This window comes from Lolium rigidum, chromosome 2 (assembly GCF_022539505.1).
Source record: "Lolium rigidum isolate FL_2022 chromosome 2, APGP_CSIRO_Lrig_0.1, whole genome shotgun sequence".
NCBI lineage: Eukaryota > Viridiplantae > Streptophyta > Magnoliopsida > Poales > Poaceae > Lolium > Lolium rigidum.
The window spans coordinates 7,496,453-7,519,037 of record NC_061509.1 but is presented as its reverse complement, the minus strand read 5'-3'; the positions used below and the strand labels follow the sequence as shown (position 1 = coordinate 7,519,037).

The window sequence follows — 22,585 nt, the reverse complement described above, 5'->3', positions numbered from 1 at the left end:
CCAGCCGCGCCCCGCCCCGCCCCGCCGAGGGAGGTGAGGAGGAGTAGCCTGCCGCGATGCGGCGCGCGAGGCCGCCCACGGCTCCGGCCGCCGGGGACGAGGCCGTCAAGTACCGCGGCGTGCGGCGGCGCCCGTCCGGCCGGTACGCGGCCGAGATCCGCGACCCGGCCAAGAAGACCCCGATCTGGCTCGGCACCTTCGACTCCGCCGAGGCCGCCGCCCGCGCCTACGACGCCGCCGCCCGCGACCTCCGCGGCGCCGCCGCCCGCACCAACTTCCCCTCCTCCTCCTCCACCCCTGCGCCGCCCGTGCCCCCCGCCCCCGCCCCGCCGATGGTGGTGGTGGCCGCCACGTCCAGCCACAGCAGCACCATCGAGTCCTGGAGCGGCGGCGGCGCGCCCGTCCTCGTCCGCGCCGCCGCGATCGGCGCGCCGGCCGTCGAGGAGGACTGCCGCAGCTACTGCGGGTCCTCCTCCTCCGCGCTGTGCGAGGACGGCGCCTCCGCCGAGGCCGCCCCGCTCCCCTCCACGTCCCTGCCCTTCGATCTGAACATCGAGGCGCCCGCCGACGACGACGACGACGAGATGGACTGGCGCTGCGACACGCTGCTCCGCCTCTGATTCATAGCCGGTACCCGCCTGCCTCGCCTTGCCGCCTGCTTGGGTCGGCTGGCGTCCTGCTCCTGGACTGACGGAAGGGGCGGCGGCGCCGCTGCGTACTGCCGACCGACTGCTACTACGATCGATCTCCATAGGTTTTGATATTTTTTTTGGTCTAGTTTTTGCCACTCGAGATCTGAATATCTATGTGATAATGTGAATAAGTTTATCATCATCATCATGTATTCCACGGCCTGCTGCTATTACGTTGATAGTATCAGCTAAATCAGATGTGTAATGGAAGAAGAAAGCAAGAGAAATTTTTACATGCCACTTGTGTTTGCCGCATCGTTTGCTTTGGTAATTGCTGCCTCCTGATTACATACTACTGGTGTAGGCTTCCTTCTAATTTTGTGACCATAAGCTCAACTGAAAGTGTATGGTCTCAACTCCCTCTCCTCCATCGCAGAAATTTAACATGTTATTACTTGTGTTAGCTGCATCATTTGCTTTCGTAATTGCGGACTCCCGATTACTTGCTTGTTGTAGACTTCTAATTTCGTGGCCGTAAGCTTAACTGAAAGTGTATGGTCTCAACTTCCTCTTCTCCATCGCAGCATAAGAGTCTCAAAAGGCATTTGGCAAGAGCAATCGCTGCACCATTCCTCTGGTATTCTGGCCGACACGAGATACACACTGATCAGCCAAGAATGTATCCAGGATTGGATCAAGATGCCCTTATGATGCATACAAGTTATTGTGCATAACGTACCTGAAAAAACCCCAAAAATGAAGCAGCAGATGCACACCTCTGTTCTGAACCTCTCGCCGTGTTTCGCAGTTCAGTTTAGACATGCCCAAGGAGTCGGTTGTTGTCCTACTTTTCTCGCACTTCTTCCTTTTTTGGAAATTATTTCTCACATTTCTTGCTTAGTTTGTTTAGGCCCTCGACCATATCATGTTCTTACCGTCTAGGTATGTCAGTACGTGGGACGGAGACAAGGGGGGACGATCAGGGCTACGCCCCCCTATGGACATGGATTTCTTAAGGAACTTGTCTATGTTTGCTCCTTTCCTATAGTATTTTAGCAAATCTAGCCCTCTTCATGCAGATCAAGGAACTAATTAGTGTAGCTCCGTCCCCTTGAGCTTAACTGCTGGCTTCGTCTATTCGGTTCAGACCGGTGAGTCTCTACTCTTCTCTTGCTGTGGAGGCCTTCACGCCTTTCCATTCATACGAAAACGCTTATGTTCTTACCATGGAGGCTGACACACCTTGTTATTCCTCCTGTTATTTCTCCTCGTCGATTTCTTTCTATCGGCGAAGTCGTCCCATACAGTGGAAACTACTTGGATTTCATTTGTAAGCACCTTGTGTAATTTCTCTCTTCATTGAATTGGACCTTTCTCGAAAAAATAATGAAGCGACCCGCAAGAAACAATAAAGCATAGGCATGCCTGCGTGGGAGGAATGTTTTCAATAGGCGTCGCCGAGAAATATGGAAGTAGTTGAACGTTCAGTTCAGTCTCGCCTTACCTCTACGAAGCACGAGTCAACCGGCTATAGTTTAGGTTTTCACTTCTTGAACCTTGCTTCAGTTTTTTGCATAGGCCTGCCTGAGTGGGTGGGTAGTTGGAATTCGTTCTGATAGCAAGCCCCCCTCCCCGTAATGGAAATAGGAAGAATTACGTAGATAGAGAGAAGCACATATAACAGTCTAAAGACAAAAGATTAATAAAAAATAGACCGGAAGACAACACCTGGTGCGAACCTTGAGAAGGTATCCTTGTCGCGGTAACTAGGTTCTCTGAGGAAGGTGCCATGACCCTATGGATGGATCTATCAACATACGGCGGGTTGCGTAGTTAGACTGTAGGCGGAACTACATCATCCGACTGCATGTTGAAGTTGATGTTTTGAGTTACCCTAGGATCATTGGCCAGGTCCTCTCTTCTTACCGGTGATCATCTCCTTGTACTCCGCTTCCATCTTCTTGACCCTTTGCAGGGTAGCTCGGCTTGTTGCTAACATTAGCAGTGAAAGTGGTTTCCACCATGAGGCCTTCCCGGAGCTCGTCAAGTTTGGCTACCTCCCTAACACGACCCAATGTGATGGGATTTGCGAGGAGTTCTCCACACTTTGCGACGTTAGGCATGCAATTGGGAAAAGGATTGGTCGAGGTTCTGGTTGGCATCTCTGTGTAAAGCCTGGTAAACGGGAACGTTGGTGTGGGTGTCCTGGAAGGGAGATCCTCCTCCTAGGTCCTAGTGGCCGGATCTGGTGATGGAGTTGTCCTTGCAGCTGTTGCCAGATCTCTCACGTCTAGATCTGTGTCTGCCTTTGCCAGATCCATAGACTCTTCAGAGTTGTTGTCGTCCCCTCCAATCTCTGTCATGGTCACATAGAAATATTGGATGGTGGATGGTGGCAGTGTTTTCTGTTCTGTCTTCCTTGTAAGTTTTTCTACAGCGACGCATAAGTCGTCTTTGCTCTATGCTCCAGCATCTGAGTCCTTCGACACATGGTCTATGACCTCCAGGATAGATTCATTCACTTTTCCTACTCCATCAGAGCCGGAATTTGAACTAGAATATGGCCAACGAAGTGATACCTCCGCGTCTCAAACACATTGTTGGGTAAGGTGGATCTGCATCGGTCTTCCACCGTCATCACTTGCCCTAGGGTGGTTTAGGCGGGCCTTGAATTTTCCAAATCTAAGGAGGAAATCAACCAAGGGGATTCTTGTCTAGATCAATCTTCTGCAAACTTATCCAACTCAAAAGAGGTTCGTGCGGGTCTTGACGTCAGATCGGTTTCTTGGTCACCGATAAAGATGTGGATGTCACCGATCGGAACGGTCGTGCAGTGGATGGGGCTACTCCAAGCCGGAACCTAGCAGTCGTCATTGGGGACGATGGGGATGTTGCTGGCGTAGCGGACTTGCTAAATGGTGATAGTGTCCCTGATGCATGTGAAGGCTGATCCTACCCGATCGGCGTTCCAAGCACCTCTTGCCCCACGGTGAGCGCCAAATGTTGTTGTGTGAATGACAAGTATGCTAGGGAGGGTACCTCGCGGTGTTAAGAGAGAGAGAGAGGTGGGCGAAAGGCGGGAAGCTACCGGCACGGTGAGCCACAAGTTACCCAGCTCCGGATCTCGCAACGGTGGCGAAAACATACGTGTTGCTCCAATTCACTATAAGGGCAACAAGTGCGTGATTTAAATGAGAGGGTTGGTTCTACCTCAAGGGATCCCGTGATTCAGCTTGTAAAGGCGCCAGGATCTAGGGCTTACAAGGAGTAGTCCATGTGGGACTCTACTAGCACTATCCTAACTAGGTACAACTTGAGTTACATGTAAGGATCCGGCTAACTATATCGATACGGACGATCTAGCCAACTATGTCGGTGCGGATCCGGCTAGAGCTTCTGATCCTGGACTCTCCATCTTGGTGGATCAGCAACTGGGTCGCCCGGCCAAACCACGATATGTGGGCCACCCGGGCTTGGCGGTATTGGACAACTTCGTTGGTATATCCATGAAGTATATCCACAAACAACTCCCACCATTCGAGCTGCAACAACTCATATTCCTCCGTCGCAATCACCTCGTCTTCGTCATCCTCCAAATTCCTTTCTCATTCATCGTTGTTGGAGAAGCAGCCAGAGTACGAGGAGCCGGATCCAAGGTTAGTGCATCGGAGGGAGTTCTCCTCCTCCGTGACCGGAGATGCTTGTCGTCCCTCCTCTGCCACCAGAGGTGCCTGCTCAATATGGCAACTCTGCACCAGCGTGAAAGACCAAGGATGTTGCCTAGAGGGGGTGAATAGGTGGTTTAATTTTTTTACCTAGTAGGCTTGAACAAGTGCAGAATAAAACTAAGTTTTACTTGTCAAGCACAAAGCCTACAAACTAAGGTTTTCCTATGTGCACCAATAACCTATGCTAAGCAAGATAAGCAACAAGGTGATATCAAGATATATAACATAAAGCACGAAGGCTATCACAAAGTAAAGTACATAAGTAAAGGAGCTCAGGTTGAGTGGTAACCGAGGCACGCGGAGACGACGATGTATCCCGAAGTTCACACCCTTGCGGATGCTACTCTCCGTTGGAGCAGTGTGGAGGCACAAGACACTCCAAATGCCACAAAGGCCACCATATTCTCCTCGAGCATTCTCACCAAAAGGGAGAACCTCGATTCACTAAGTGACCCTTGAGGGTGGTCACGGAACTCGTACAAGCTTGGGGAAATCTTCCAAGTAACAAGCTTGATGCAAACTCCACAACAATCGGTGGCTCCCAAGAACACCACCACAAACGGCTACAAGGACACGAAGGCTACAACACCACAAAGGCAACAGAGCCACAACGGAAACAACTCCACAAAAGCTACCACACCACAAAGCCTACCATATGCCACAAAGGCAACAATTCCACAAAGGCCTACAAGCCGTCAAGGGTTCCAAGAGCCCAAGAGGCAATACCGATGAACTCTCACGAGAATGAATCTTCGTAGAGAACCCAAACCGGTGCACCTAATCCAATGGCAAGAACACACTAAGATGCCCAAATCCTTCACTCCCAAATTCTAGCAAATTTACAAAAGCTATTGGGGGAATAAAGGAGGAAGAACAACAAGATGGATGAACACCAAATAAAACTCCAAGAACTAGTTCTAGGGATTCCCTCACAAAGAGAGGAATTTGATTGGTGGAGTAGTAGATCTAGGTCTCCTCTTTCTTTTATAAAAAAGATGCAACAAGATTTGAACGGGGGAGAAAATATTTCAGGCTCTCAAGATAGACAACAATGGAACAGAGCAAAGGAGGAAATCCACGAAGGACTCCAAGATCTAGATCTAGAAAGATCCCCCCTCACTAGAAGGGGAATTTGATTGGTATGATTGTAGATCTAGATCTCCTCTCTCTTTTCCCTCAAAAATATGCAAGAATCATAGAGGAATTGAGGAGAAACTAAGCTCAAGAGGGTCAAGAATGGAGGTGAAAAAGTGCTCAAGAACTTGCCAAAAGGGTAGGGAACCATTGGGGAAGAAGGGCCCCTTGAATAGGTCACCGGAAATCCAACCGTTATGTGCAGCGCAGGGTGGGGGATGTTCCGGGGGGTCCAGGGGCCGGATAATCCGCCCCACCTTAAATTCGGGTGGCAAACATACTGCATCCGGGACGGATGAAAAAACCATCTGGGGGACGGACATCCACCCCCCAAAAGCTGGCAGACCGACTAAAACTAAAACGACCATAACTTTAGCATCCGAACTCCGATTTTGATGATATTGGACTCATTTTGAAACTAGCAACAACCTCTATAAGATCATACAGGTAACCATCATAGTACAAAAAGGGAAGACAAAAACAAATGAGGATAGGTTTGACATATCTAAAAGGCATATCGATAAGACCTTGAAACTTGAAACGCAACAAGTTTTCCATACAAAATTCGTTTTCGATGAGCTAGAGCTTGTCATGAGAATGATCACAAGCTCTAAAACATCACATGGATAAGAACCAAAATAACCAAGAAACATGATGCAAAGTATGCAAGGGTTTGAGCTCTCTCCGAATCATACGACTATGTGACTCATTCGAGAGCCCTCTTAATAGAACGGCCAACTACCCTACACACCCAGTATTCCAACAACAAGAGACCGATAAGAGAGAAAACCTATCAAAAAAAAACCTTAACCTTACGCATTTCACTCGAGTTTGACGATGATGATCTTGACCGCTCCAAGATGGAACGTCGTTCTTGATTGTGCATCTTGATGAAGTCTTGCGGATTGCTCCCCCATAAACCATCATGGGAGAGCTTCTTCTTCGACATATATTCATGTTCTTTGTGCTCCTCCTTTTATTGCCCGTACCAGACTTCTAGCCGTTACAGAGCCCAAAGGGGCGGATGATCCGGCTTTGTTTAGGCCGAATGGTCTAGCCATCCCCGGATGATCCAGCTTTAGTTTCAACTGCGCTGGGGGCGGATGTTCCGACCCACCCCGGATATTGGGAACTTACGGGGGGGGGGGGTGGAGTTTTCTTTCGCCCCATATGTCGTAAGACTGCCGCGCCGACATGTTGCTTCGTGACGAGGTGGTTGACACACAGTATAGGGGGGCGGATGAAAATTTGAAATGGTCCACTCAACTTCCGGCCCAACGCGACGCCGAGATTGATCAGTTGGCCTTGAGCGTTTTGGAGCGTACTGGCCGGATGATCCGGCTGCTTGGGGGTTGGATGATCCGGCCTGCTGAATATTTATGGCCTTCTTTCTTCAACTTCTCACATACACACTTCTCCTCAACATAAACCATTTCCACCGTCTACATTCTTCATATTGTTGATGTCTTGGAGATGTTCATGATAACTCACTCCTCCTCCTTCTTCTTCTTCAAGACATACTTGACACTTGATCTTCTTCATTTGCTTCTTCTTGTAACTTTGAAACCAACATATGGTTCAAGCATTGCCTATGGATAAAACCTATAAGAGAAACTCAATGCAACCATTAGTCTATAGGGATTGTCATTAATTACCAAAACCACACCTGGGGCCTCCATGTTCTTTCACGGCGGGCACTACCGGATGCAAGAGAGGCGAGCGATCTTCTTGATGTGAACCATGTCGAAGTGTCGTGTGACTAACCGTAGTGGTGGTGTGTTCCAAGAGGGCGGCATGGGGCTTTATGTAGCGCGACCGAGAAAGCGGAGTCATCGGCGACGCATACGTGGCACACGAGAGGAAGGCAGAGAGCCTACTCGGGAAAGTTCTACACACAAGTATTGATTTATTACCATTTTGGGATTAGGAGAACAAAAATGAGACATGCGCAGGAATGTTTACACACGATGTACCATACCCAAACCGTTTGCGATGTTTTTTTTTTCTTTTTTTTTGAATTGAACCGTTTGCGATGTTGGGCGTGTATGCTGCGGTTGTTTCGGAACGAGCTGTGTAGAAAATAAAATGTTATGGTCTAGAAATATTCCATGAAAAGTGTACCCGCGCATTTCCATGTCGCGGAATATTTACAATTTCTAACTTGCAAGAAAAGTAACATTTTCTTTTGAGCTGGAAGAAAAGTTAGTACAATTAACTGTGCCGCTGTACGTTTAGAACATTCCATATGAACTGCATGGAGCAAGTACGGCCGAATCGTGGATTCGAGGGCTGGGCTCGATGGCGTAGATGCTTGAGACATTCCATACGAGTGAAAACATTCCATATAGTAATTCCGATGCTGCGTCTTCTCGTGTGTTGATGTACTCGGTAGTCGGCAGTCCTATAAATTCAGGTGTAATAGAGTAAGGTCCAAGCAAAGAAAAGCAGGTGCGCAAGCGCAAGCAATACACAGGGCTGTTTTTCCTGAGAGCCGAAACCCAACGATGTGGGCGCAATGGCAGAAGCCGCTGGTCTACGACACGGAGGCGGCGTCATGGAAGTCCTGCGATCCAGCACAGCTGGGGAGCTCCGTCTCCTCCGTGTTATCGGAACTATGGAGTACAGAAGCAGAACCACAGGTACACCTCGTCCCCGTGCCGAGCTCCGCCCAAACCCCTAGCGCTAGCAGCGGCAGTGGCAGCGGTTGGTCTGGGCTATGGCTTAGCATTACCGTCGGCCTTGGACTATCAGCGCTGTCGGCAGGCATGTGTTATGCAGCGTGGGAGAACTACCACCGCAGCGCGTGCCTGCGAACCTACGGCCGGGACATGACGGCGTTGGCCCGCCGGATGGACCCGGTGATCGGCCGCGACGACGAGATCGACCGCGTCGTCTGCATCCTCTGCCGCCGGACCAAGAACTGCGCCGCGCTCGTCGGCGCCGCGGGGGTCGGAAAGACCGCCATCGCCGAGGGCCTCGCTCAGCGCATCGCCGCCGGGACTGTGCCCGCGGCGCTCGCCGGTGCGCGCGTGGTGGAGGTCGACCTCGGAGCGATGGTGGCCGGGACCGTGTTGCGCGGCATGTTCGAGAAGCGCATGAAGAGCGTGATCAAGGCGGCGGAGGAAGCCCACGGCAAGGTGATCCTCTTCTTCGACGAGATGCACACGCTCCTCGACGCCGGGAGCTCGCGCGTTTCGGACAGCGGCAACATGCTCAAGCCGGCACTGGCCCGTGGCCGCGTCCGCTGCGTGGGCGCTACCACCTACGAAGAGTACCGGAAGTATGTCGAGAAGGATCCGGCGCTCGAGCGGCGGTTCCAGAAGGTGCACGTCGAGGAGCCCAGCGAGCGGGCAACCGTTGCAATCCTGCAGGGGCTAAAGCCGCGGTACCAACAGCACCATGGCTCGGAGATTCAGGACGAAGCTCTCGTCGCCGCCGCGCACCTTGCTGCCCGCTACGTCACCGACCGTCAGTTCCCAGACAAGGCAATCGATCTGATCGACGAGGCGTGTTCCACCAAAAAGCTCCAGCAGGACGGCTGCGAACCAGAGAAGAAATCAACTATTGGTCCGGATGATGTTGCACGTGTAAGCATGCGCTTCATATGATAATTTTTCTGAATGATTACTTCAATCAGTCTCATTTTTTAGTTTGGATTCATGTTATCAGGTTGTCAGTCGATGGACCGGGATCCCTGTCACTGCACTTGATCAAGACGAGAAGCATAAGTTGATCCACCTAGCGGACAGACTGCACCAACGAGTTGTTGGTCAAGATGAAGCCGTAAATTTGGTTGCGCAAGCATTGCTACGTTCCAGGGTTGGCCTTCGTCAATCTGGCAAACCAATAGGCTCTTTTCTATTTTTGGGCATGACCGGTGTCGGAAAGACTGAGCTTGCAAAAGCTTTGGCTGAGCAATTGTTTGGGAGTGAGAAGATGTTGGTTCGTTTCGATATGTCTGAATATGTTGGGGCCGGATCTGCGTTACGTCTCATTGGAGCACCTCCAAGGTTTTGTATAACATCTCAATCCTATGATGCATCGTGTTTACTTAGATTGACTGATCTTAATTAATGTTTTTTTTTCCTTTCTCACAGCTATATTGGCCATGAAGAGGGTGGTCAGCTGACCGAGAAAGTGAGGAGACGCCCGTACAGTGTTATTCTTTTCGATGAGGTCGAGAAGGCAGACCCATCGGTATTCGACATTTTTCTTCAACTCCTCGATGATGGCATATTAACAGATGGCAAAGGACGGACCGTAGATTTTAAAAACACCATCATCATCATGACCTCAAATCTAGGAGCAGAACACCTAACAACAGGAATGGCTGACGAAAACACGGTGAAAACTGCACGGGGTCTTCTCATGAAGCAGGTTTGCAAATCCCAAACTACCACATATAATGACCAAAGTATGTAGATGCATGGCCATGCCCTGTTTTATTTCACACATGTATGCTTATATTTGTGCAGGTTCAAAAGTTCTTCAAGCCGGAGTTTCTGAACAGACTAAGCGAGCTTGTGATATTTGAGCCTCTTTTAATCAACAACCTAAGGCAAATTGTGAAAATACAGATGAATAGCGTCGTTGCCATAGCAGTTGAAAAGGGTATTTCTGTATTAACAAGTGAAGCAGCATTGGGCGTTATTCTGTCAGAATCATACAACCCTGTGAGTACAACTTTCCTTCAAACTTATTGCACAATTAAGCTCTCACTCACATGACACTCGCACATATTATCTCTTTATCTCTTTGTATGTTTTGGTAACCATGGGTCCATGCATGCTTGGTCTCTCACAGATGTACGGTGCAAGGCCCATAAGAAGGTGGATCGAGAAGAATATAATGACAATGCTGTGTGAAATGCTGGTAAAAGAAGACGCGATGGAAGGCTCGACAATCTTAATTGATGCTACGGACAATAAGAAGAGTCTGAAATATGAAGTGTCAGGGCAAGAGCCCAGCCGCCGGTGAATCAGCAAAAATGATCGTGGCTGTCATACATGTAGTGTCATGGCTGACTATCATCTTTCAGTTGATGTTAATTACATGTAAAACATCCGGCATTTTGGCACTTGGTTGCTAACTGCATATTGGTCGAACTTTCAGTTAGCATGACTGTCATAGGATTTTTACTCCCTTTGTTTCAATATAAGGCACAAAGTTTGCAGTCTTTGATACACATCTTTGACCACTAGTATATATACCAAATTATATGGATTGAAAATGTATAAATAATATCGTTGCTTTTATCTTTGACACACCGCGGGAGCGACTGGAGGCTAGGGTTCCACCATGCCCTTTTATCTCAGACGGTGAAAAAGATGAGGCTCTCTTACGACTACGCCAAGTGGTCCCATGACAAGAGCTAGAACCAAAGCTATACAATCCCTCCTTCCATAGTTAGGTCACATCAATTTTTCCAAGTTAAAATTCATTTAGCGTAGAAGTCTGCATATATGATAGTGAAATTACATTTGAAAAAAGTACTCCCTTCGTGCCATATCAGTTGGAATGGAGGGAGTAACACCCCTTTGTGACTCTAAAACACATGGTTTAGACAACACAAAAAATACTCAATGTAAATGCTCGTTCACAATTACATTTGGAAAAAGTACTCCCTCCGTTCCATATCAGTTGGTGATAACAGAGCAATTTTATACATGAACCACACTTCTGATATCCAGAAGGCAAGCAGATACTAGGAAATTAATCTAGAGATTTCTACAGCCGATGAGGGAGCTCCAGAAGTTTACTGCGTAGAGAGCTTTCATATGTGGCCATTATATCACACACCGTCAAAAGAAAGTCCTTCACTTTTCATTATCTCCCAGAGAAAGACCAAAAGCATGATTTGCACAATCTTATGGAATAGAAGAAGCCTGGAAATTTCCACAACCAATGCAAATCATATGTGAGTATTACTAGCCTAAGAAAGCTTGAGTTGTTAGCAAATGGCAGTATATGATTCAGTAGAAAAGCAGATATTTTCAATATTATATATACCTTATTTATTCGAAGGGTAGAAAGTCCGGTAATATCAGGATTCTTGAGCTGATCAAGCTGCCGCTTCCCTCTCCTGATCAAGTACTCAATGTACACAAAGTTCCTGCGATCGACGCTTCTTGCATTCTCACGGAACTCTGCTGAGACTACGGATTCGATCATCTGGCGCTCCTCTGGAGACTTGAGCCGTGCTGTCCGAAGGAACCCTCTGTATAATGCCAAGGCCTGCCTCTGGATACCAGATAACTTCAGACGGGGCGCCATTTCATCCCTGTGAAGCAATCAACAAGACTAGCATTTTTTTTTTGTCAAATGAGTTATCTCGCAGTGATCTGCATACTTTTGGCAAGGAAAGGATGACAACTACCAAACTACTCATGTGACGGATTATTCACCTAAACCCACAACGATAATTACAAATCCAAACTGCTCAACGTGCTAGCAAGCAAATACGGAGCAAATGGGGCTCACAAATGAAAATTCAAGTTAGATCGGTCAGCATCAAGAACAGAATTCTTGGAACGGGGTTATCTTTGCTTGCTAGGACGTAGAGCAGTTTGGCTTTGTAATTATCTTTGGGGGTTGCACTAGATGACTAGAGGCAGCACCATCAAGACAACTGAATGCATCAATGGAAACTAGCAATGGCAGCAGCCAGCATCACACCGGGTCGAATGCATAACCAAAAAAATAAATATATGTGGCAGCATGCAGCATCACAAGCATCCTGCGGCATCACTAGCATCTATCCAGCAGCATCACAAGCATCAAATCCATAGGTGGCAGCAAGGAGTGGAAGCAAGCAGCGGCAGCTCACCTGGCGGGAGAACTAAACGACGTTCCTGGACGATCTTGTACGAGGGGGAAACGGGGACCGGCGGCCGGCCGCCGGAAAGGACGCGCGACGAGAAGACGGGCGGCGGCCGCGGACGAGCTCGGGGGGCGCGGCTTCGATCTGCCGATCACGGGCGGAGAAGAAGGGCGGCGGAATGGAACCGGTCTAGAGCGGCGGAGGTGGATGCCGGAGGGGCGGCGGAGGCGAGGGGCGCGAAGGGAGCTCCGACGGCGGCGAGGTCAAACGCGCGGCGGCGGTGGGGAACCTAGAAACGCATCTCTCTCGTCTGTCTCGTTCGTTCTGTTCGCACGTTTTTTTTCACTGTTCGGTAGTGGGTCCCATACCTCGCCAACGGGCCGGACTGGCGCAGTACGGGCCCAGGAAGGAGCGTCGCGTACCTAGCACGTGAAAGCCCGCTTATAGGCGGGCCGTGCCGGGCCTCGTTACCCGGCTGCAGGCCCAGGCACGGCACCCTGGCTAGGCAGGCCGGCACGAGGCACGTAAGGCTCGCGCGGGCCGTATTTTGAGTTTTTGACTGTTTGGCGAGATTTCGGCCCCAGCGTGAAATAGCTCCAAAAAATCCGAAAATAATCGAACAAATAAAGATACATCTAAAAAGAAATTTTGTAAACTGATTAAAAATATTATATGAGATAAAAAGTGAGCATTACTAGTTGCTGCCTCATTAACAAACTTTACACCCCTTAGTAAGAAAAAAGTACAAAGATAAGAAAAATGGCCTTTACTATTAGTTGTCTCATCAAAACCTTCCATCCCTAGGAAATAAAAGAGTACAAATAGCTCTAAAAGGAAAAAAAATACAAAAATAAAAATAATAGAAAATATAAAATAAAATTACAAAAGGAATAGAAATACAGAGAGATCTTCGCTTGAGGTCATAGATTGGAACGCATATCAGTTATGCGTTCTCGGCGGTGTGTTAGGCTCTCTCCGTCTCGCTTTCATGGTCATTAGTGATTTCACCATATCCGAGGCAAGGCAGTGTCTTCCATCGGCAATTATTCTTCCACGCAGATTGAAAGAAGACTCTGATGGCACCCTTGAGGCGTACCGATATTACATCCCATGCTAATATGGAAGGCACGAATATGTAGTCCTTTTTCAAGCCACTACATTATGTCAAACTCTTCGTCGTCATCATCATCATCATCATTGTGTGGGACTAGTTCACTGCTGAGGTACTTAGCTAACTCCCGGTCACATGAAAACACGGGAGTTGCTTTTGGTTCTGTGGAAGAGCTCGAGGTGGAGGTAGAGGAATAACCAAATATCCTCCCCCACACATTTTCCTTCCATTTCACACTTGGTGCTGATAGAGGCCGTTGTCGTCGAAGTCGTCCGTACTTGGGTTGTACTTACCATAAACTTCATAAAGTTCATCCCTTACTTCCGTGAAATGTCAGTCATCGGACACAATTACGGTAAGACTTAGGTGTGTTTGATCTGGTTCCCCAAGTAACCGTGCAAAAAATTGGGGATCCTTGAGGTTTTAGTTATTGTTTGGTTTGTAGCTCAAATTTTGGCCGCCAATGGATATCCACTTCTCTCACTCACAAATCCTTGCCAAATAGTTAGCCAAATTTAAGCTGAGGATTCCTTGATCAAAAAATTAACAAGCCAATTCTTTCCAAATATTTGGCAGGGCTAGTATGGGCACAAACCAAACACACCCTTAACATGCTCTAATTTGAGCCCTAGAATCCAAAATAAATGCAAATACATACAAGAAAGGAATTTCTTTCCAATATTTCAAGCATGTAAGATTCATTTTTCCAATAACTTCAAGTAAAATGGGATCATTCTCGTGCTTTTAAGTGTTTGAAAATATCGAAAATACGATGTGCAATCATAAGAGATGTGGGATAATAAACCCAAGAAAAAGCAACAGTTGATTCATAGAAGGTCTCCAAAAACGTAAAAATTGTCTTAACAATGTGCCAACTATGTAGGGTTCCACACATATATTATTAAAATTTATGACAAGGTACATTTATAACAACGCAATACCTAGAAAGTTGTGGATTAGAAGCATTCAACGACCTAATTGTCAAGTGCAATTGACCAATGTGTGGTTTTACGTTTTTAGCGTAGTTTTAGCAATAATATTAATTATATGACAAGAACAACGCAGATGCGGTATTTTGATGCATATACTTCAAATAAAAGGAGTGAGAATATTCATTAAAGTAGTATTAGCGGAAGCATTATCCATAGTTATTGTAAATATGTTTTTCTCCAATACCAAATTAAGTGATCCACAACTTTAAGTATAGCTGCAGCAATGTTCTCATCAGTATGTGCTACATCAATTCATTCAAATCCAGTGACTCTTTTTTTGTAGTTTCCTAGTATTGCTAACATAATGAGAAACTACAGTAACATAATATTGATTATCTCCACCACTCCAAATATAATTGTTACGGAGACAAAAAAAAACTTGATAATCATAACTCTTCTTTTATGGCTGTAAGACTTTCTTTTGCTATCTTTTTTATATCCCTAGATGTAGTTTGCCTAGAGACCGGTTGAAAATCAGGAGTATGAGCAGATCGAATATGTTCAACAAAAGTCGAAGACTCACCAAAATCTTGCATCTCTCTGATGAGTTTGATCATGGATGAAAATACTTTGTGAGACGCCAGGGTTGAACTTGATCCTGCTCTGGATCAATGCAGCCTCTCTCCATCCTCCTTGGGGTGGATCTTCACTTGACTTGCCATGTGGCCCTCCTTCCTTCCTCGTTGAAAAGAAGCGAGTGCAACCTAGATGGAAGCACTTATCTCTAGTCTTCCTGACACCATCACTATTCACATATTCTTCTTCCTCAAAATGCTACCAGATCATCAAGGTTTATTTTTTACTCCTTTTGGAGCCGGTGACGGTTGAAGTGCCAACATAAGTGGGAGAATTTTGGCTATATGGAGGTGCGTAGGCATTGTAGTCGGTGTGGTCGTTGTCGCGGTTGGGAGAACGGGCGCAGGGATTCATGGCGGGGCTGTTTGAAAACCCAACTGATTCATAGAGAAGATATACTAGTTGGAATCACCGATGTTTGAATGTGGAAATGTGATGCTTTTTTTGAGTGTGGAGAATGAGAGGGGTAGGCCCATCCAACGGCCTAAACCTTGAAAACTACACTAAATATGACAAAAAAAAAAACCCAAATCCTAGGCCATGTAATCCAAATCAGGAGAGCAGTAGCCAACGGCCGTCCACGTCACCTAGCTCCCTGCCGCCGCCTTCAAACGACCTATACATTTCTCGCCTGGAGCCTCCCTGTGCCTCCCCGATGATGGAATGACGGTTTCAAGCGAACCCACACACGTGTTTGGCATGTTTGGCGTGTCGCCCGCGTGTCCCACGGGCCGCCGGCCTTACGGCCGCGACCCAGACGCGACGCATGCTTGCCACATGCTTGCACGGGCATGTTAGGCTACGGGCAGGCCCGCCACAATAATGCCTGTTGGCCAGGTATGGTTGGTCCCGAGCAAGGAAAACCAATACCGGTTCGGGTGCTTGATGGCATTTTCCCGGTTAGAGCAAGTTTAACATTGCCCTACACATATCTCATATATTTTCGAAACACTTAATAAAATTTAATGTGTAACATAGATTTACCACCCGCATTGATATATACCTAGTTTCCGGGACCAAGCCGATGCTCTCCCGTTTTCCTCTTGAAACCCTTGGTGCGTTGAACTTTCAGCCCGCACGCTCGCGCGCTCCGCCACTGCCTCCTCCTCCCACCTTTGATTTCAGTTGTCGTCGTTGACTACGCGCCACCAGGAGGTCACCCCTTGCCCGCCGTACCCATTCCACACCTCTAGGGCAGCTCAAAGATCCATTAAACAATGGAAGAGACCTAGCTCGCGGCCACCATGAATTCCTCGTGGAGATCCGATTCGTCCATGTCGGAGCTTTAGGTGCCTCAACTCAGCTGCACCAGATCGGTAGCCGTCACCCCTTGCGCTGATTTCTAGGAAGCCACCCCAATTGATCATCCTTGTCAGCCATTGGTTCCCTGCGGACCCAGAGGTAAAATTAATTTGGTTTGAAGTTTTGCGGCAATTCTTCGGTGTTTTGTATACGTTGTAGTTTAGTGAAAATCCCTTTTCAGGTGAGTTGAACGTTGAGCCCGAGCGTGCAGTTTCTTTCCAAGCAGACTCATCGTCCTTGGACCATTTAGATATTAAGGATTTGCACTTCTATGACGACGTTGGAAAAATGATTGTGATCCTCGCAGTGAAGAGGAGCTCGAGGATAGAAGGAGGAAGAAGCGACGAGAATTGACATATGGACATCTGTATACCCTCAGAACCGTGCGCCTCGGCCATGAGATGCTCATGAGCGATTATTTGTTTTTGAATTTAGTGGAAGCTTGCAAGGCCAATTCTCGTCTTTTTACTGACTAGAGGAACCTTGCTGGGCTGAATGGATTCAGCCCGTACCAAAAGATCTCGGTAGCTATGAGAATGATTTCATATGACATTCTGGCGGACTGCACTGATGATTATTTTGCATTGGCAAACAAACTAATCTTGAGTGTGTGCAGAGGTTTTGCAAGGTGATCATTCATGTGTTTGTTCTTGTGTATCTTCGAGATTCCAATGAAGAGAAAATGAAGAGATTGGTGACGATCAACAACGAGAAAATAGGTTGGCCGAGCATGTTTAGCATCATTAATTGTAGAGGTGTATTGGAGATTGAAGAATTGCCCTTCGGCATGGCACAAACAGTATACTTGAAAGAGTCGTGATCCAACATTTTGTTCTTGAGGTTGTGGCATAGGAGAACTTATGGATTTGGTATTTTTTTCTTTAGTTTTTTTGGGTCTCTCAATGATATCAATGTTTTGCAAAGTTTTCATTTTTTTCTAGGCTAGCTAGTGAAGATGCTTTGGCTTGCAACTACGCCATCAATGGGCACACAATGGATTACTATCTTGCACACTGACATCTATCCTTCATGGTCAAAAAATTGTACCACTATTTCGCAACAAAATGAAAATTGTTAAAGATCTCGATGTTACATACTATGAAAACAATTATTAAATACAAACCGCCTTTACCACAATCAGACACGTGAAATTTGCTCACTTAAGTTAATCCAACTAATCTGAAGGGTGGCTAATGGATGGCTATTTTATAATCGACTGATGCCTAGCCCTGGCCTTGTTTTTACCCATGGAGCGTGACCAGATCAGAGTGGTCAAACGAATTTGCACCTACCTCTGGAATTCTCAACTCTGACCACACGGGCACGCCTTGAGAGTGTGCACTGCAGGCAAATCCACGCATGCTTCCGCCTACTCCAACTGACGCCTACCCTGTTTCCCACATCGGCACACGGGTTTCAGTTCAAAACCATCCAACTTAGCGGCATCTCGTCGTTACACAGCCTTTCCCGCGCCCACCAACCATCGCCAAGTCCACGGCGCGGGTTATATAAGCACACCGCGGACAAAACCAACAGCACATCACCGCCTACTCGAAACCAGCAGCACAGCATGGCAGCCACGATGGCCTTTGTCACGGCCGCCGCCTCCGTAGCCGTGCACTGGCTCCTCAGCTCGTTCCTCGAGACTCCGCCGCATCCCGTGCTAAGCTTCCTGCTATCGGCATTCGTCGTCGTCGCCATCGCGGCGGTGGCCGGGAAGCGTGGCGCCAGCAACGCGCCGCCGGGGCCAGCGGCCGTGCCGGTGTTCGGCAACTGGCTGCAGGTGGGCAACGACTTGAACCACCGCCTCCTGGCGCGTCTCTCCGCCCGGTACGGCCCCGTGTTCCGGCTCCGGCTCGGCGTGCGCAACCTGGTGGTGGTGTCGGACCCGCGTCTCGCCACGGAGGTGCTGCACACGCAGGGCGTCGAGTTCGGCTCCCGCCCGCGGAACGTCGTCTTCGACATCTTCACCGCCAACGGCTCCGACATGGTCTTCACGGAGTACGGCGACCACTGGCGCCGCATGCGCCGCGTCATGACGCTGCCCTTCTTCACCGCGCGCGTCGTGCAGCAGTACAGGGCCATGTGGGAGGCCGAGATGGACCACGTCGTCTCCGACCTGCGCGCCGACGGGGTCGCCCGAGGCGCCGGCGTCGTGGTACGCCGCAGGCTGCAGCTCATGCTCTACAACATCATGTACCGCATGATGTTCGACGCAAAGTTCGAGTCCGTCGACGACCCCATGTTCGTCCAGGCCACCAGGTTCAACTCCGAGCGCAGCCGCCTCGCGCAGAGCTTCGAGTACAACTACGGCGACTTCATCCCCATCCTCAGGCCGTTCCTCCGCGGCTACCTCAACAAATGTAGGGACTTGCAGAACAGGAGGCTCGCATTCTTCAACACCAACTACGTCGAGAAGAGAAGGTAATGCATATGCATTGCGTTAGCCGATTCGATTGGACACTGGGTCGTAATGTACCACAGCTAATTAAATTGTGTGTGAATGTCAACAACAGAAAGGTGATGGACACTCCGGGAGACAAGGACAAGCTCCGGTGCGCGATCGACCACGTGCTGGCAGCGGAGAAGAGCGGCGAGATCACGCCGGAGAACGTCATCTACATCGTCGAGAACATCAACGTGGCGGCCATCGAGACGACGCTCTGGTCCATCGAGTGGGCGCTGGCCGAGGTCGTCAACCACCCGGACGTGCAGCGCAAGGTCCGCCGCGAGATCAAGGACGTGCTCGGCGACGACGAGCCCATCACCGAGTCCAACCTCAGCAGGCTGCCGTACCTGCAGGCCGTGATCAAGGAGGCGCTGCGGCTGCACTGCCCCATCCCGCTGCTAGTCCCCCACATGAACCTGGAGGACGCCAAGCTCGGCGGCTACGCCATCCCCAAGGGCTCCAAGGTCGTCGTCAACGCGTGGTGGCTGGCAAACAACCCGGAGCTGTGGGAGAAGCCGGAGGAGTTCAGGCCGGAGAGGTTCCTGGGCGAGGAGAGCAGCGTGGACGCCGCCGTCGGCGGCAAGGTGGACTTCCGGTTCCTCCCGTTCGGCATGGGACGCCGCAGCTGCCCCGGTATCATCCTCGCGCTGCCCATCCTCGCCCTCATCGTCGGGAAGCTCGTGAGGAGCTTCGAGATGGTGCCTCCGCCAGGCGTGGACAAGCTCGACGTGAGCGAGAAAGGCGGGCAGTTCAGCCTGCACATTGCCAACCACTCCGTCGTCGCCTTCCACCCCATCTCTCCCTGAACTGGGATTCAGATCGCTTCAGCCCAAAAGTCTAGTTGCTCAAGATACAAAATTTAATTCCGTTTTGCTCTACAGATTACAGGAACAGGTTTTTCGCAAAAAAAAAATTACAGGAACAGGTAAATTCGATCCGTCGGATTAAGAGGTTCTACGTTTTATTGCTTTTAAGCTTTGAAAAATGTATTTTCGAAATAGAAATTTACTGGAGTATCATTCATTTTGACAAATGTGAGGTTTGCTGTCAGCGTCCCGTTGATTTCTCTTTTTTCAATTTTTACGTGCGCACGCTGCCTAAGTTCTCTATACAACTCTACCTTGCGGGCGGCGCCCTTCCTAAGAGGAAAAATATATCAAGACAAAATTCACCACACCATATTAACGTAGCTTCCGGGTCGTTCATCCGATTCCTCGTCTCGGCAGTCAAGATTGAAGATTGTCGTGACGACTGACGAGGGAATCAAAACATACCAAGTCTCACAGTTCGCACGTACTACCAAGTTTACTTAATATTGACCACCCTAGATAGTACTGATGAATAGGGCCTATTTTAAAAAAAGCCAAACTATGTGAAGTTCGCCTCCCTAAATGTGCAAACAATGTGATTAAATTTAGGATTTAGTCGTTTACATATATTTGGATGAATGGTATCCTAAGATGTATTAGTTAATAAAATATGAATGATTTGTATTCCAAATATGCAAGTTGATTCAATATGGCTTAGTGGCAACCCAACTTTTTGCAGCTTTAATATGAGTGCCGACGTTTCACTACTAGGAAAACGCTTTTAGATAGAAATGGATTCTGTGGCGCATTTAAAAAGACGTGATCCACAAAAATATTTCGGTGGCGCATAAAAAATATGCTCTATATAATTGTCCGAATTATGTGGCGCAAAAAAAATACGCCACAGAATTGAGGCTTTATGTGGCGCATATCGCCACATAATTATTTGTTTGGATTTTTGTTCTAGATTGTTTTAACTTTTAGAATTTTTAGAATCTTGTCCAATTTTTAAAATTTTAGGATTTTTTTATTTTAGTAAATTAGTTTTTAAAAATTTGTAAAAATTTAGTTTTTTGATTATTTTTTATTTTCAAGATTCTTTGGATTTTTTGACTTTTTACAATTTTAAAATTTTGGATTTTTCTTAAAAATTTAGAATTTTTACTAATTTTTGAACTTTAAGGATTTTTTGATATTTTTAAATTTCTTAATTTTTTTAAAAATTCCTAAACATTTAGAATTTCTCAAAACAATATAGTTTTTGAATTTATAAAATTAATTCATTTTAAAAATACGTTTTTCTGAAATTTTCATTTTTTCAATTTTTGATTCCTTTTGAAACTTTTGGCTTAAGAGAGTTGATATGGTACTAATATCAATAAGAACTTTAATAGCATAAGGTATCTCAATTAAAAAGAACCCAGAAGTTGCTAGATGTTAAAAAAAATATTTTGTTTTTTCCAGATTATTTCATTTTCTTATTTTTTTGATTTTTTTGATTTTTTCTTGATTTTTTTCGAATTTGGTTTTGATTTTTTTTAGAATTATGTGGCGCATATCATGTGGATGCGCCACGGAAATGTTAGAATTCTGTGGCGCATGTAGATAGGTGCCACAAAAATAAAATTTAGTGGCGTGACTTCTGTGATGCATGGGATATGCGCCACAAAAAGTCAAAAACATGCGCCATTGATCTGCAGGTTCCTACTAGTGTTTTGACGAAACGGAGATTAATATCCGTTCTCTTAGGATGCATCAATTAGTTTGGGCCCGAGGAGGCAGTACTCAAAACGGTTACCTACTTATTTGATTGAACCAGCTAATACTATTTGATTGTAGAGTACATAGAGTTGATAGAAGTGTGTGTGGATCATGCTGAATTGTTTGTTTCCATGGAATGGAGGTGGTCATACCAAAACTAGCACATAGCCAAACAATGTACATGCACAAGCCTTTTACCATACCTTGGGAAAAAGTTAGCCTTATTGCACCTCTCTTTACACACGAACGCGCACATGACGCTTACATATTTGTAGTGGGCATCAATTCCAAAATCCCATATAAAAAAACCTTGAAAAGATCTAAAAGCTCATGTGTCAGAGTTAGCCTTGAAAAGATCTAAAGACCTGACGCAAGCGCAACACTGGCCTCCCCACAATAGCTAGCACTACCGTCATCTTGCCACTCGCAGTCTTTCCAAGATTTTCCACCCACATTGTTGCCGAGTTTCCACGACTTCCCACCCACACCGCAACAACACCACAAAGGATAGACGGCACAATCACAAATATATAGACCCAGAAAACAAAAATAGATATATTTTATATGAAACTTTCATACTTCTTTAAACAAACTTTTGTTAAAATATACTCCTAATGAGAAAAATAATTATTACTTAGATGACATGGCATTAACCACATAACAATGTTTCTACACATTAGTTATTATATTGTAGTTTGCTTTGCACTTATGTATGTCAGTACACAGTTTGTATGTGCAAAATTTAAATTCTATATTGTAATAAAAGTTATTGTTTAAGTTTTTCACAGTTTTATAAATTATATAATGTATCCATATATATTTGTGTGTGTGTATGTGTGCTCATGTGTTTATTTTAATATCCTTAAATATCATGATAGATATAAAGTGTACAGTCGAATAAATACATAGCTCCGTTGTATAATTATGTGACTACAACTATAGAAACATCTAGGATGGCAAGCCCAGTCAGTAATAAGTTGAGAACATGTGAATGCTCTCAACTTGGTATTGTAACGACGCATATTTCACTCCCTCTATTTGGGTGTATAGTTTTAAGCTTGGAAAATGAAATACGATCGTGGAGGAAAATCAGAATATTGAAGAGTAAGAAAATAAGAATGATCAATTATAAATTAGGAAATAAAAAGAAGAAGAAAAGAATGAGAAAATGAGGAATTGATATAAACAAACTAAGAAGACTGAGATGGCTAAAATAATCGTATGATCAACATGACTAAGAAGACATAGAAATCGAGATATTTGAAGAAATG

The 22,585-nt window shown here is 46.8% G+C and overlaps 4 protein-coding genes across 5 annotated transcripts; 3 read left to right on the top strand and 1 right to left on the bottom strand.

Moving 5' to 3' along the window:
* The first annotated feature begins 56 nt into the window (after positions 1-56).
* LOC124685926 (ethylene-responsive transcription factor 3-like) lies at positions 57-632 on the top strand. Its single transcript, XM_047219950.1, has one exon. It carries the CDS (start codon positions 57-59, stop codon positions 618-620), a length of 564 nt encoding a protein of 187 aa, XP_047075906.1. The 3' UTR covers positions 621-632.
* A 7,366-nt stretch (positions 633-7,998) lies between these two features.
* LOC124689166 (chaperone protein ClpB1-like) lies at positions 7,999-10,471 on the top strand. The gene is made up of 5 exons (XM_047222737.1): positions 7,999-9,081; positions 9,164-9,504; positions 9,592-9,871; positions 9,970-10,167; positions 10,298-10,471. Exons 1-5 carry the CDS (start codon positions 7,999-8,001, stop codon positions 10,469-10,471), a joined length of 2,076 nt encoding a protein of 691 aa, XP_047078693.1.
* A 581-nt stretch (positions 10,472-11,052) lies between these two features.
* Positions 11,053-12,442, bottom strand: LOC124685925 (succinate dehydrogenase assembly factor 1, mitochondrial-like). Of its 2 annotated transcripts, none has more exons than XM_047219949.1 (3): positions 12,321-12,442; positions 11,504-11,774; positions 11,053-11,379 (listed from the first exon to the last, which is right to left on the bottom strand). In XM_047219949.1, the coding sequence occupies exons 2-3, from the start codon at positions 11,765-11,767 to the stop codon at positions 11,362-11,364; spliced, it is 282 nt and encodes a 93-aa protein (XP_047075905.1). In that variant the 5' UTR covers positions 11,768-11,774; positions 12,321-12,442; the 3' UTR covers positions 11,053-11,361. The 2 variants fall into 2 exon arrangements, with proteins under 2 accessions (XP_047075905.1, XP_047075904.1); XM_047219948.1 differs by having other exon boundaries at positions 11,504-11,794; positions 12,321-12,440.
* Positions 12,443-17,877: 5,435 nt separating this feature from the next.
* On the top strand, positions 17,878-19,550 carry LOC124685924 (cytochrome P450 CYP73A100-like). Its single transcript, XM_047219947.1, has 2 exons — positions 17,878-18,719; positions 18,812-19,550. The coding sequence occupies exons 1-2, from the start codon at positions 17,878-17,880 to the stop codon at positions 19,548-19,550; spliced, it is 1,581 nt and encodes a 526-aa protein (XP_047075903.1).
* Positions 19,551-22,585: the final 3,035 nt, after the last annotated feature.

What these genes read in the sequence shown, in the direction of transcription:
- LOC124685926 (XM_047219950.1), top strand. Translation starts at nt 57, where the DNA reads ATGCGGCGCGCGAGGCCGCCCACGGCTCCGGCCGCCGGGGACGAGGCC.
- LOC124689166 (XM_047222737.1), top strand. Translation starts at nt 7,999, where the DNA reads ATGTGGGCGCAATGGCAGAAGCCGCTGGTCTACGACACGGAGGCGGCG. An exon ending in GTCCGGATGATGTTGCACGT is followed by an intron (nt 9,082 to 9,163) that starts GTAAGCATGCGC and finishes TCATGTTATCAG; the next exon opens with GTTGTCAGTCGATGGACCGG. An exon ending in TGTCAGAATCATACAACCCT is followed by an intron (nt 10,168 to 10,297) that starts GTGAGTACAACT and finishes GGTCTCTCACAG; the next exon opens with ATGTACGGTGCAAGGCCCAT.
- LOC124685925 (XM_047219949.1), bottom strand. Translation starts at nt 11,767, where the DNA reads ATGGCGCCCCGTCTGAAGTTATCTGGTATCCAGAGGCAGGCCTTGGCA.
- LOC124685924 (XM_047219947.1), top strand. Translation starts at nt 17,878, where the DNA reads ATGGCCTTTGTCACGGCCGCCGCCTCCGTAGCCGTGCACTGGCTCCTC. An exon ending in AACTACGTCGAGAAGAGAAG is followed by an intron (nt 18,720 to 18,811) that starts GTAATGCATATG and finishes TGTCAACAACAG; the next exon opens with AAAGGTGATGGACACTCCGG.